Raw genomic sequence first — 12,958 nt, 5'->3', positions numbered from 1 at the left:
GTTGGTTTATTCAGCGCTCCGTGTTGCGGTCACACTATTTGCGCATTATTTTAAAATTGAACGGACAACTGAAGACGCTGCTTCTCGCTGTTCTCATTGGAAATAGTGCGAAAATTGGTTTTCGACGCCAGCCCTCTGTAAAAAGTAGTTACAGTTATCGGCATTCGGTTCGTTGGAAGGTGAAGAACAAGGATTTCCAGGAATCAAACACACACACGCACGCATACTAGTGCAAACTTCAGGCGTCATTTTTTGGACTGTACGCGCTAAAACCACAATTAATTGTTTTAATTGATGAAAATGGACATATCTGGTGGGAATACGTCGCGCCAGCCGCAAAAGAAGTCCAATCAAAACATCCAGGTGTATGTGCGAGTCAGGTGAGTTTGTATATGTAACCAAATCCCATAGGAAGTTCTATATCCCTATATCTTTTGTAGACCACTCAATTCGCGGGAACGTTGCATCCGCTCAGCCGAAGTCGTGGATGTGGTCGGACCACGGGAAGTGGTCACCCGCCACACGCTGGACTCCAAGCTCACCAAGAAGTTCACCTTTGACCGCAGCTTTGGCCCCGAGTCCAAGCAGTGCGACGTCTACTCCGTCGTGGTGGCTCCGCTGATCGAGGAGGTCCTCAATGGCTACAACTGCACGGTGTTTGCTTATGGCCAGACAGGCACAGGGAAGACCCACACCATGGTGGGCAACGAGACTGCCGAACTGAAATCGTCCTGGGAAGATGTAAGTGCTCAACATTCAAATCAAACCCATATCCACCATATGGGTGGATTCACCCTACATTCTCACTTTCGCAGTTTAACCAGAAAACAAAAGGTCTTTGCCATTCTTAGCCATCTGGCTCAAGGCCATCGAAACCAGTTTTCCTTTTCTAAGAATCGCTAATCTAACTTTTATCCAATTTGTATTCCCGCTTAGGACTCCGACATTGGCATCATACCGCGAGCTCTGAGTCACCTTTTCGATGAGCTTCGCATGATGGAGGTGGAGTACACGATGCGCATTTCCTACTTGGAGCTGTACAACGAGGAGCTGTGCGATCTTCTGTCCACCGATGACACCACCAAGATACGCATTTTCGATGACAGCACCAAGAAGGGATCGGTGATTATCCAGGGCCTGGAGGAGATTCCAGTGCACAGCAAGGATGATGTGTACAAGCTGCTGGAGAAGGGAAAGGAGCGTCGCAAAACAGCCACTACGCTGATGAATGCCCAGTCCTCACGCTCGCACACTGTATTTTCTATAGTTGTGCACATCAGGGAGAATGGCATCGAAGGAGAGGACATGCTGAAAATCGGTAAACTGAATCTGGTGGATCTGGCGGGCAGTGAAAATGTTTCCAAGGCTGGGAATGAAAAGGGAATACGGGTGCGGGAAACGGTAAACATCAATCAGAGCCTCTTGACTCTCGGTAGAGTAATTACCGCTTTGGTCGATCGCGCTCCTCACGTTCCATATCGTGAATCAAAGCTGACTAGACTGCTGCAAGAATCTCTGGGTGGCAGGACCAAGACCTCCATCATAGCCACCATATCGCCGGGCCATAAGGACATCGAGGAGACCCTAAGCACTTTAGAGTACGCTCATCGCGCCAAGAACATTCAAAACAAGCCCGAAGTCAATCAGAAGCTGACTAAGAAGACGGTGCTCAAGGAATACACCGAAGAAATCGACAAGCTTAAAAGAGATCTTATGGCGGCTAGGGACAAGAATGGCATCTATTTGGCCGAGGAAACCTACGGTGAGATAACTTTAAAGTTAGAATCCCAGAACCGCGAGCTTAACGAGAAGATGCTGCTGCTTAAGGCTTTGAAGGACGAACTCCAGAACAAGGAGAAGATCTTCAGCGAGGTAAGCATGAGTCTTGTGGAGAAAACGCAGGAGCTGAAGAAGACCGAGGAGAATCTACTGAACACGAAGGGTACTTTGCTCCTGACCAAAAAAGTGCTGACCAAGACCAAGCGACGCTACAAGGAAAAAAAAGAGTTGGTGGCCTCGCATATGAAAACGGAGCAGGTTTTAACCACACAGGCTCAGGAAATCCTAGCCGCTGCCGATCTGGCCACTGATGATACTCATCAGTTGCACGGAACCATCGAAAGAAGGCGTGAGTTGGATGAGAAGATTCGCCGATCTTGCGATCAGTTCAAAGATCGTATGCAAGACAATTTGGAAATGATCGGTGGCAGCCTTAACTTGTATCAGGATCAGCAGGCAGCCCTCAAGGAGCAGCTAAGCCAGGAAATGGGTAAGCATACAGAAATTAATTTGTATATTATTGTACATAAGTAAAATATTATAAATCTCCAGAAAACTCGAGCAATGTGAGCCAACGCCTTGCTACAAATTCCAGCAAAAGCATCGAAATGCTTAAGGAAGTGTGTGCCCAATCGTTACAGGATCAGACCAACCTCCATAATAAGTTAATAGCGGAAGTCACGAAGATCAGTGATCAGCACTCTCAGGCATTTGTCGCCAAGCTGATGCAGCAGATGCAGCAGCAACAGCTTATGATGAGCAAAGAAATTCAGACTAACCTGCAGGAGATCGAGGAAAACAACCAGCGGCACAAAGCCATGCTGGACTCTATGCAGGAAAAGTTCGCCCACATAATTGACAGCAGCTTACAGTCTGTGGAAGAACATGCAAAGCAAATGCACAAGAAGTTGGAGCAGCTCGGGGCCATGAGTTTGCCAGATGCGGAGGAACTGCAGAATCTTCAAGAGGAGTTGGCGAATGAACGAGCCCTGGCCCAGCAGGAGGATGCTCTTCTTGAGTCCATGATGATGCAGATGGAACAGATCAAGAACTTGCGGGCCAAAAATAGCATAAGCATGTCCATACACCTTAATAAGATGGAGGAGAGTCGACTGACGAGAAATCATCGCATCGATGATATTAAGTCTGGTATCCAAGACTACCAAAAGTTGGGCATCGAGGCTTCTCAATCCGCACAAGCGGAGCTCACCAGCCAAATGGAGGCGGGAATGCTTTGTCTGGACCAAGGCGTTGCCAACTGTTCGATGCTCCAGGTGCACATGAAGAATCTCAACCAGAAATACGAAAAGGAAACAAATGAGAATGTTGGTTCCTTCCGAGGGCACCACCATCAGGTGGAATTTATTTGCCAAGAGAGCAAGCAGCAGCTCGAGGCGGTGCATGAGAAAACCGAAGTTAACTTGCAGCAGATGGTGGATGCAAGGCAGCAGCTAATCACCGAAGACAGACAGCGATTCATAGGCCATGCCACCGTAGCCACCGATCTTGTCCAAGAGTCGAACCGCCAGTTCTCGGAGCATTTTGAACTGCAACAGCAGCAGCTGCGAATTTGCGAGCAAGAGCTTGTACGCTTCCAACAGTCGGAGTTAAAAACGTACGCCCCAACCGGGACCACGCCCTCCAAAAGGGATTTCGTCTATCCACGCACCCTGGTGGCCACGTCGCCGCATCAGGAAATTGTGAGGCGCTATCGCCAAGAGCAGGACTGGTCAGATCTGGACACCACGGCCACTATAGATGAGGTAACCTAAAATCCTTCAACCTTGTATGTTGAAAAGCACCAACTTTTATGTTTCCAATCCGTAGGGCAGCGAGGGTGAGCATGACGACTCCATGCATTCCGTTCAGGAGCTGTCCGAAACTGAAACGATAATGAACTCCACGCCCATTGAGCCCGTGGATGGTGTCACTGTGAAGCGTGGGTGCGGCACCACCCGCAACTCCAATTCGAACGCACTGAAGCCACCCGTAGTTACTGGTGGAAAACGCAGCAGCTCGTTGTCACGTTCCCTGACACCCAGGAAAACGTCACCTCGAGGTTCTCCCGCCTTTGCCAGGGTAAGTCAAGTGCAAGTCCGCAAATGACTTAACAAATAAAGGGTGGGGATAAGTTATCATTACATTTATTCTCAATACTTTTAGCACAACAAAGAAAACGTAGCCTGATTGCATTCGATGACAATAGTACTCTACCCTACCCAGTAACCCGTGTTTGTTAGTGGATTTCGGATCGCTGTGTTTGTTTGCCTCTTCTGGATATTACTTTTACCTGTATATCAATCTTTGGAATTTCGTACATTTATTATTTAAATAAACTCAGTATGCTATGTAAGGTTAAGGAAACTTTTAGTTCAAGATAAGATATATCAGAAGATTATCTTAAACTTCGATACTTTTCTTGGCGAAGAAGTAAATTCGGTTTTTTTTTTATGATGTCATACCTTCAAAGGAATCGCTTTATAATTGATATAATGTTAATTTGTTTAAGTTTTTTTCATAAAACATTTAAACATGTAAAATAGCCATTTTTCAAAGTGCGTTCCTTATAATTAGATCTTTCTTTCCAAAATGTTAAGGAAATAACAGATGTCAAAAACTATTAAACTATCTAGCTATTACTAATCCTCATCCTGCTCGTCGTCATCATCCTTAAGAATGCCCAAACGGCGGGCTACCTCCTTTACATTGGCAATGAACTCCTCCTGGACCAAGTTGAAACTCATGGCCAACAAGGCAATGCCGAATAGAAGGTACAGCGAGCAATAGGCGATGGACTGCTCCGACTCGTCCTTGACGCCTTTCGCGGGGACAAAGTCACCAAATCCTGTAATGCAAAAGCAGATGAAAAGAGTGCGCATGGGAATTGGGATAAACACACACCAATTGTGGTTAGTGTGATGAAGCAAAAGTAAGCGGAGTCCAAGAAGGACCAGTTCTCCCAGTACGCAAAAAGAACAGCTCCGCCAAGGATGTAGCTCACTACCAAGAAGACGCATAACCAAATGGGGACAGGTCGATCCTTGGGCAGCAGATCTCCATAGTCACCATACTCATCCCCGTACATGGAGTCATCGTCGTCGTAGTCGTAGCTGGGACGCCGACGGATTTGCCGCTGGACCGGAAATCCCATTGGTGACATGATTCTCGGGGAAGGGGGCAAACGCTCAGTCCGCTCTCTTCGGCGATTTCTTTTTGGTTCTCGACTCCTTGAGTGGTGGCGCTCAGGCGGATAATCCTCGTAGTTATTGTCTCCGTAAAGGGATCCCTCATCGAAGCTCTCTTCTACATAGTCCTCGTAGCGACCTTGGGAGTGGCCACGCCTATCGCTTCGATGGTCCCGCCCCGGCGGTGGAGCATCATAGTCGGGAAGTTCGAGATGGTTGCCATAGCGAGAGGATTGCCTGCCCAGACTTCCTGCTCGTCTATCATGCTGTTGGCGATAGGAGCTCTGCGGTTCTCTGTCCTTCTGGCGCTGCCTTTGGTGAGCAGATCTGGGCATGGATTGACTCCTTGGCGCTGCTTGTCTTCTGTTGCCCCCAAAGTCATCTAGAGCATACCTATTTGGTATAATGGGTGTTTTCCTCACCACGTCCTCGTCGACGTCTTCGTAATGTGATGAAACGTGCCTGGGATCCACGGACTTGGCCCTGCTCCTCCCAGGAGCCGATTGAAGACGATGCAGTTCTCTGGAAGCTTTGGAAGATTCCTGATTGTGTGGCGATCGAACCGATCGCACACTGGCAGCTCTTTTGGCTGGAGGTTGCATGTCACTGAAGTCCTCAATGGATCCAGCATCCAAGTGGGATCGGGAGTAGCGCTCCCTTTCTACCGTGTGCCTGTCCCTCATCCGATCCCGTTGTCTCTGCCGGCTACTGTATCGGTTAGATCTGTTTAGGGTCTGAGTCTCGTACCCATCTCCGTAAATGGTGTGCCGCTGGCGAGGATCGTGATGCGAATGCTGCGGCTGCGGCTGCTGCTGACGACGATTGCGGCCGCCTCCACTGCTCCGATGTCCGAACTCCCGGTCATCGTAGCCCCGGCCCATGGTGCGCAGGTCGGGATCTGAATAGGCATGACCCATGGAAGGACCAAGACCCGAGTCATTCCCAGACCGTTGGGTCATCTTCATGGAGCGCCGGAACGAGGGCGGCGGCTGGGAACGGGCATGGCGCTGAGAGCGCATCGATCTCTGCCGGGATCGGGCATTCCTCGGACGTTTCGCCGTGCGGGTGCACACATAGCAGCATATTCTCCAGTACAGAAACCTATATTGAAATTTATGTATGAAAACATACGCATTTAATTCTCAGCTCATCGATGTCAACTCACCGGAATGATGTGGCCATGACATCGCCAATGTTGGACAGGCAGATGAGCATCAGCGGAATGCCCACAATGGCGTAGAAAATCGTTGTCACCTTGCCCCAATCCGTGCGCGGCGATATGTGGCCATAGCCTGTCCAGAGAATGACAAGGAACCCAAAATTACTCTTTCGCAGAAAGGTAAATTTGATTTTGAGTCAAGCTTCACCTTCAACCTCGTGACCGCAAAGTTCTTGAAATGCTAATGAGTCTAAGACCCGCTAAGGCCCAATCCCCAATCCATCTGTACTTCTTTTTGTTCAAGCCAAGCCCATTATCGCTTGGAAATAGCAAACATGGCATTTCAAGTCTGCCGCTTTTGGCCTTTACGGAAGTGTGCAAATTCGTAGATAGCATTCTGCCCCTCCTCGCGGAGTTCTATCTGATGGGCGTTCGGTCACTAAACCCATTTGTGTGCTAGCCGTAAATCCATATCGGGGAAAAGTGCGGACGAAAAGCGCAAAACTAAGCTTCCATCATCAAGAGCCAGAGCTAATAAACTGCTTTATACAAAATACTTCCACTCGAAAGCCGAAAATTAAATGCTCTTAGAGGGTAAAAGTGGAAAAGGTTTCAATCTACTTTCAAAGTAGGAGAGATTATAAGGTTCTTGTGGCTTGCTTAAGACCTGCCATTGAAATCCTTCCATGCACCACTTCCCTTTATGACTAGTCACTAATCAACAACACCCACTGTGTTAGGGTATACTAATAATGAGAAATTCCCATCGTTAAAATCTAAAAATCTGAAACGTCAGAAAAGATAATCACGATCGGTCAGTGGCGTTTGACCTTGCTGTTGTTTTGACCACAAACAATTGGATGGCAGCAATCCACTTTTGGTTTCATTTGACACGCTCCACACACCCTCGCTCCCTTTGAAAGCCATCACCACCCGAATGAACCCATTTTTAGAGGTCACCCACGTGCTGGCTGCTCACCTGACTGTGTCCGAGCTGAATCTTTGACTTGTGGCTCCCGCCCTGCAAAGGGAGCATGTGTTTCCCAACTCATGGTAATTCCCAGGAATAAGCTTTTGGGTCGATCGGTGGTCAATTACCGTGATTTATGCGATTTCAACGTGATCGCTGAGTGGACAAAACCAATTGTCCGACTCATCCGCTTGCCTCATTGGTTCCTGGGCGGATCGCGGTCTGGTCGCGCTTCATGTGAATCAACGTGGGCTAATACGTGGTCCCCCGATCTCTGAAGATTTCTGTCTGGCACGATCGTTGATTCATTGGTCGGGCAGTCGCCGAGTCCGAATCCCCACCTGCGGCTGCCCTCGTCGCTTGACTGGGTTTGTGCGTCGTCATCGACGCTGATGTCTCTGGCGCTTGTATTTGTTTTTCGGTTCTCGGGTGCGGTTATATAAGTAGTGTGTGCCGGTCGCTTTTCTGAACTATTCTGTTGCGGGAGCTTGCCGCGATCAAGCGCAAAAAACGGGTCAGTGTGTGATCGAACAAAGCGTGCCAATCATGCCAAGCTATTGCCTCATCATCGCCCTATGCCTTCTTGGCTCAGTGGCGACCAAGTCTTCGGATGGAGATCGAGATCAGTGGGTCTGGAGGTCCTACAATCGCAGGGAGCGCTCTTTTCGGGACATCAATCGCAGTTCCCCCATAAGAAATTCGTACGACGAAAAACTGAGGCGGGAGCCCACGACTCGAAGACCTTTTCCCGGCGAACCGGAGAATGATGAGATAGAGGACTATGCCGATGTGGAGCCCACCAGGTCATCGGACACTCCCAATGTAGGCACCCGTCAGTTTAATCCATACGGTGGTCAGACCAATGCCGGACAGTTCGGAGGACTTGGAGGCTATAACGGAAACCCCGGAGTGCTAGTCGGACCTGGCGGACCCACCGGAATCATAGGAAGACCGCCACTGTACCCCACTCCCTATCAGCCAGGCTATGGCGGATTCTCTGGAGCTCAAAACGGCATTGGTGGATATCCAGGCGGATACGCAGGAGTAGGACAGGGACTTCCCGGAGCTGGATTCCCCGGGGCCAGCGTGGGTGGTGGCTTTAACAACTTCCCTAGTAATGGACTTGGCCTCAACCAATTTCCTGGCAATGGGCAATACCCTTACGGCTCCTATCCGGGTGGCGACTTCGGTGGAAACCAGTTCGCAGGCGCAGGTGCCCAGTTCCCAGGATTGGGACAGTACCCAGCAAACCAACAGTTCGGAGGACCTCAGTACACCGAGGGCTATGGTCTGGCAGGAGGACTGGGCTTAGGTCAACTGGGAGTAGGCAACGGTGGACTGGGATACGGCGGAAGTTTTCCACCTCTAGGAGGCTTCGGCTACGACGAGAAATCGCCAGCTGTGGCCGAGGGTAAGAGTGCTAAGAGTGTGGCAGCGTCACCAGGTAAAGTGAATGATAAGCTCAGTAAGAAGGTCTAGAGCTTCGAGTTTTGGAAGTGGAAGATGTTATGTTAAAGATATGGAACTGAAGCTATTACTTTCCCACTCAACATTCCTTTTTCCCTTAGGCTGAGTTTTAAGTAGTCTCCTTAGTGTAGGCATAGTTTACGTTTAGTCTAAGCAAATAAATTCCCTTGTTTACTGACATATGACTTTGAAGAACTCAATCCTTAAGAGTACAAAACATACTCACCTATGGTCGTTATCACAATAATGGAGTAGAAGAGGGATCCGGCAAAGGTCCACTGGGACTTGCGCAGATCCTCGTCGCCATCCCAGCCGTCGGCCTTGATGGCCGTGAGGATTTGCTTTTCAAAGTTGGCCAGGTGCTTGCTGACATTGGCCATCCAATCGCTTTCCCTTAGGACCACTGCGTCGTCGGACAGTAGCCAGATATTCTCCGTGAGATTAATGCGAAGATTCTGTATGTCCCGCTTCACCTGCATGGGTATTTTGGGTTTTTAGCATTCGGGGCTTCCCAGCAATATCACCCACTCACCTCCAGCTCGTGGGGTCGTTCGAGGTGTTGGAAGAGGTAGGCACCGCCCACGCAATACGAAACCACGAGGAGCACGAGCAGCACATGGGACACAATGCAGGTGAGCACCTTCCACGAGAAGCAGATGGCGGCCACACAGCGTCCGCGTTGCGGCTTCGCTGGCTCCAACATGTGCGCCGGCAGAGATTGGGCCCGCCTACCCGACATGGTCACCCTCCTCTGGCCTCCTCCTTCCTTTGGCTAATTTGCCGCTCGGCTGGCTGTGAATTATGAAAGGCAAAATAAACTAAATAAAGGATGGGACGAAAATGTTTGGTGGTCGGCCTGGCAAATACCCTTAGAAATTGTGAATTGTTGTTGAGAGGCAAAAGCTTTTGAGACTGCTGCTCCTTAGTAATATAGTAATCCTAATGGTGAATGCCATAATGTTTAAAATTATGCCTTCAAATAAACACGCCTTCTATCGCTTTCGATTTGGAAATCGATGGTAATCTCCAAAGGAGCAATTACCGAGAAGCCAAAAGGTAAACCAGACATAGCTCCAGCACACATGTTTATTTGTCCAAATATTTATTTATTTGGGTTGCTGGGGCAAGGCCGAAGAGCCAAGGGGATCAGGTGCGGAAGCCGCCGAAAGACTCGACTCCATGAGACTATTTCGGGTGCCGCCGACCGGCGGGGCATTCATCTCATCGTAAAATCTCGTGCCACGCCTGTCGAGAACTCTGCTGGTTCCTCTTGCTTATAGACGCGGACTACATAACATGTCCGAGCAATTATGAACTTCGATTTCATGTGGGCAATTATCGCTGGTGAATTATGGGCCCATCGGGATTGGGCATTGGACTGCTGTTAATGATGATTACCGATCGCTGATCGCCTTCTGAATCGCACTGAGGAAGTTTTTTCAGTTTTCCACATTAAGTTCCATGCTGTATATTTTGCCCGCACTCTCCCGTCTTCCGTCCAACAATCCGTTTCCGATTCTAATTCCGATGGGATCCGTACAGAGAAAAGAAGCACCGATCCGTACGAGCCACAAATTCTTACTGCGGATCGCAGCTACAGATGGACTCTCCACGGATCGCTCGGGAAATTGGGTTTATTTTTGGTCTAACGCGAAGTTCTCTTGTCTTCCGTAGATATATAGTTTTGGAAAAACTTTTATTTTCGGCTTTTCTCTGGTCGTCGTTTGTTTTGCATTGTTTGGCTCTCTCAGTCGTCCCACTTTGTGTTTTGATTATGGTGCCTCTCTGTTTGAAGGAATCAATTAATCTGCTATCTGATAAGCCATGCGTCTACAATTTTAAAATTAGAATCGAAAACTCGTTAGCGTGTAATGGAATATGCAATTAACTATCTTTATTACAGGCTGTGCTAAGCTTTTGGCTTGTTTTTATGCTCTTATCGCTATGCTTATCACAAATCGACTCGTGTACAACCTTTACCTTTGTTACCTAAGATAAGAGCTGCAGCTAAGACTATATTTAGCAATCTAGCAGGGGGGGTGGACACTTCAGTCCACATTCAATTGCCGGAAGGAACCCTGCAGACCAAAAAGACTCTCGAAGTCGACGGGCTGACCCACTCGGAGGCTTTCATCGGTTCCATAGTTCTTCTCCTCCTCCCAGTAATTCCGGTAGGCCAGAATACGCTGCTCCCAGTGCTGCAGTAGATCCGGAATCGATCCGTTCTCCCCTCCGTATTCAACTGGCAAATACTGTTTGGGAATCTGATTGTAGAGTGCCTCCCATTTGCTTCCATGAACGTAGAGCTGGCGGTGTAAGAGATCTTCAATTACCTTCCAACTTTGCTTGGGGCAGCTGGGGTTACTTACGCGTCCTTGCTGCTTCTTAGACATCATGGGCTTGATCATATTGAAGATGGTGTCAAATCCGTTGGGCGTATTAATGAAATGGATTCCCTGCGGTCGCAGGGGCAGTGCCTCCTCCTGAAAAACGGTCATCTTCTTGGCGAATGACGGTGTCATCTGCAGGAAGTGCCCGGTGGTGACATTGGACATGTCCAGAATGGATATCAACCCATTTACAATGGCCACATCGTCCTCGTCAAGCATAATCTGCTGCATGAGACCAGCAGCTCGATTCACCTCCTGGAAGGTGTATTTGCTGGGATCGTAGCAGGCCAAGCGAAGCAGAGCCAATCGCGGGCCATTATCGTTTAGAGGACGTGGCAGAATAACTATGGTGCTGCGGAAAGATTAAAGCAGTGGGTTAGACAATACATTTTTGAGATTCTTGCATCTTCCCGGCTCACCCCAATCTGAATATCTCCAGTGCTTTGTCCACATCGACATTATGACCCAAATAAAACTCTGGGTACTTGCTGCGTAGTGTGTAGAACCTGTCGATCTTGGACTTGGTCCTTTCCAAACTGAACTTGCAGCCGCGCAGGAAGTTCACCAGGAACTGGTCATCTGTGCGGGCTTTCAAGTGCGGTTGCTGCTTGATCCAATCCCTCAGAGCGGCGATGTCGTCATCCAACTTACTGGGCACCTCGTTCAGCTTCTCAACCGCAGTCTTCTGGAGCTCGGGACTCAGTGGTCGGATGGCCGGCATCTTGTTGGTCTCTTCTTGGCGGTCGATGAACGAATGTTGATTTTTCAGCCAGTTAGTTTTGCAATTCAGGCTGAAATCGATAAGGTATCGACTGTGAGCTGATAGCCACCCATTGAAGTAGTCGCCAAGAAGAGTAAGTAGCAGAGCTTATCGAAAACATTTATTTTAGGTTTATGGCCCAGGTAAGTAAGTGTACAGGTATTTTAACCGATTCAGTCGATGACGAACTGGCGGAAAGAGCCATCCAGGCCAAAGTGACTCTCGTCTGGGTTCAGCAATGAGGCTTCCTCGCGCAACTTGTCATTGGCTCCGAAATGCTGGCAATCCTCAAAGTAGCTGCGATAGCTGGAGAGCTTTGCTTCCATCTGGGCGGTGATATCCTTCATGGTGCCCTTTGAACCTCCGTACTCCTCAGGAAGATAGTGCTTGGGAACTCGCTCGAAAATAGCTTCCGGATCGGAGCTAACGGAAACCTAAAAGAAAGGAAGTTGTGAAGATATTCTTATTCCTAGAAATGAAGTGTCCTACCCTTTCCTTGATTTTTCCCGGAAACCATCCAAGCAGTGACTTGAACCCCGTCTCGAATGCCTTGGGCACATTGATGAAATGGATTCCCTTCTGGCGCGTTGGCATGGCCTCGTCCGCATAGGCCGAGAACTTGCTGAGAAGTTGGGGTTGGAGGGCAAACAGATTTGCACCCGTCACTCCACTCATGTCCATGATCTCCAAGTAGCCACTGACGGAGGCATTGTCATCCTCCAGCATCATGATCTCACCGAACATGGAGCCCACACGTATGATGTCCTGGAACTTGAATTTATTGATGTCGTAGGAGCCAGCTCGAATAATAGTCACGGCTGGTCCAGTATCCTCCTTATCGAGGGGAATGCGCAAGATCACTCTGCAGGGATAGCCATAGAAATATTTTGAGTTTCGGGACAGCAAAGTGGATTTACATACCCCAGTCGAATAATCTCCAACACCTGCTCATTGTCAACCAATCGCTGATCGTTGAAAACCTCCGGGATGACCGCTTGCAGGCTATAGAATCGATCAATCTTCTGCTTGGCCCTTTCCAGACTAAACTTCGATCCCCTAAGAAAACTGAGCAGGAACTGATCCGCGAGACAGGCGCAGAGATGGGGCTGCTTCTGTAGCCATTCCTTAACAGCAGCGATGTCCGATTCCACTCGACTTGGCACCTCGTTCAGCTCCTCGATGACCACTTTTTGCAGACCCGGCGGCAGAGGCCTTATGGAATGAGGAGAACTTCCACTCATTTTGGCA

General features: G+C 48.9%; 5 protein-coding genes across 6 annotated transcripts; 2 read left to right on the top strand and 3 right to left on the bottom strand.

Moving 5' to 3' along the window:
• The first annotated feature begins 37 nt into the window (after nucleotides 1-37).
• On the top strand, nucleotides 38-4,138 carry LOC6610285 (kinesin-like protein Klp61F). The gene is made up of 6 exons (XM_002034844.2): nucleotides 38-380; nucleotides 441-741; nucleotides 937-2,269; nucleotides 2,332-3,542; nucleotides 3,607-3,858; nucleotides 3,943-4,138. Exons 1-6 carry the CDS (start codon nucleotides 295-297, stop codon nucleotides 3,964-3,966), a joined length of 3,207 nt encoding a protein of 1,068 aa, XP_002034880.2. The 5' UTR covers nucleotides 38-294; the 3' UTR covers nucleotides 3,967-4,138.
• LOC6610283 (serine/arginine repetitive matrix protein 2) lies at nucleotides 4,083-10,124 on the bottom strand. Of its 2 annotated transcripts, XM_002034842.2 has the most exons (6): nucleotides 9,959-10,124; nucleotides 9,093-9,352; nucleotides 8,787-9,033; nucleotides 6,130-6,256; nucleotides 4,681-6,065; nucleotides 4,083-4,624 (listed from the first exon to the last, which is right to left on the bottom strand). In XM_002034842.2, exons 2-6 carry the CDS (start codon nucleotides 9,297-9,299, stop codon nucleotides 4,419-4,421), a joined length of 2,172 nt encoding a protein of 723 aa, XP_002034878.1. In that variant the 5' UTR covers nucleotides 9,300-9,352; nucleotides 9,959-10,124; the 3' UTR covers nucleotides 4,083-4,418. The 2 variants fall into 2 exon arrangements, with proteins under 2 accessions (XP_002034878.1, XP_032574243.1); XM_032718352.1 differs by lacking the exons at nucleotides 8,787-9,033; nucleotides 9,093-9,352; nucleotides 9,959-10,124 and adding an exon at nucleotides 7,103-7,490.
• Nucleotides 7,562-8,742, top strand: LOC6610284 (keratin, type I cytoskeletal 10). Its single transcript, XM_002034843.2, has one exon. It carries the CDS (start codon nucleotides 7,640-7,642, stop codon nucleotides 8,570-8,572), a length of 933 nt encoding a protein of 310 aa, XP_002034879.1. The 5' UTR covers nucleotides 7,562-7,639; the 3' UTR covers nucleotides 8,573-8,742.
• A 484-nt stretch (nucleotides 10,125-10,608) lies between the features above and the next one.
• Nucleotides 10,609-11,671, bottom strand: LOC6610282 (alpha-tocopherol transfer protein). The gene is made up of 3 exons (XM_032717904.1): nucleotides 11,370-11,671; nucleotides 10,930-11,302; nucleotides 10,609-10,866 (listed from the first exon to the last, which is right to left on the bottom strand). Exons 1-3 carry the CDS (start codon nucleotides 11,669-11,671, stop codon nucleotides 10,609-10,611), a joined length of 933 nt encoding a protein of 310 aa, XP_032573795.1.
• A 134-nt stretch (nucleotides 11,672-11,805) lies between these two features.
• Nucleotides 11,806-12,951, bottom strand: LOC6610281 (alpha-tocopherol transfer protein). The gene is made up of 3 exons (XM_002034840.2): nucleotides 12,632-12,951; nucleotides 12,200-12,572; nucleotides 11,806-12,144 (listed from the first exon to the last, which is right to left on the bottom strand). The coding sequence occupies exons 1-3, from the start codon at nucleotides 12,949-12,951 to the stop codon at nucleotides 11,884-11,886; spliced, it is 954 nt and encodes a 317-aa protein (XP_002034876.1). The 3' UTR covers nucleotides 11,806-11,883.
• Nucleotides 12,952-12,958: the final 7 nt, after the last annotated feature.

This window comes from Drosophila sechellia, chromosome 3L, assembly GCF_004382195.2.
Source record: "Drosophila sechellia strain sech25 chromosome 3L, ASM438219v1, whole genome shotgun sequence".
NCBI lineage: Eukaryota > Metazoa > Arthropoda > Insecta > Diptera > Drosophilidae > Drosophila > Drosophila sechellia.
Note: the sequence above shows the minus strand (reverse complement) of the source record. Positions and strands in the feature narration are given on the sequence as shown.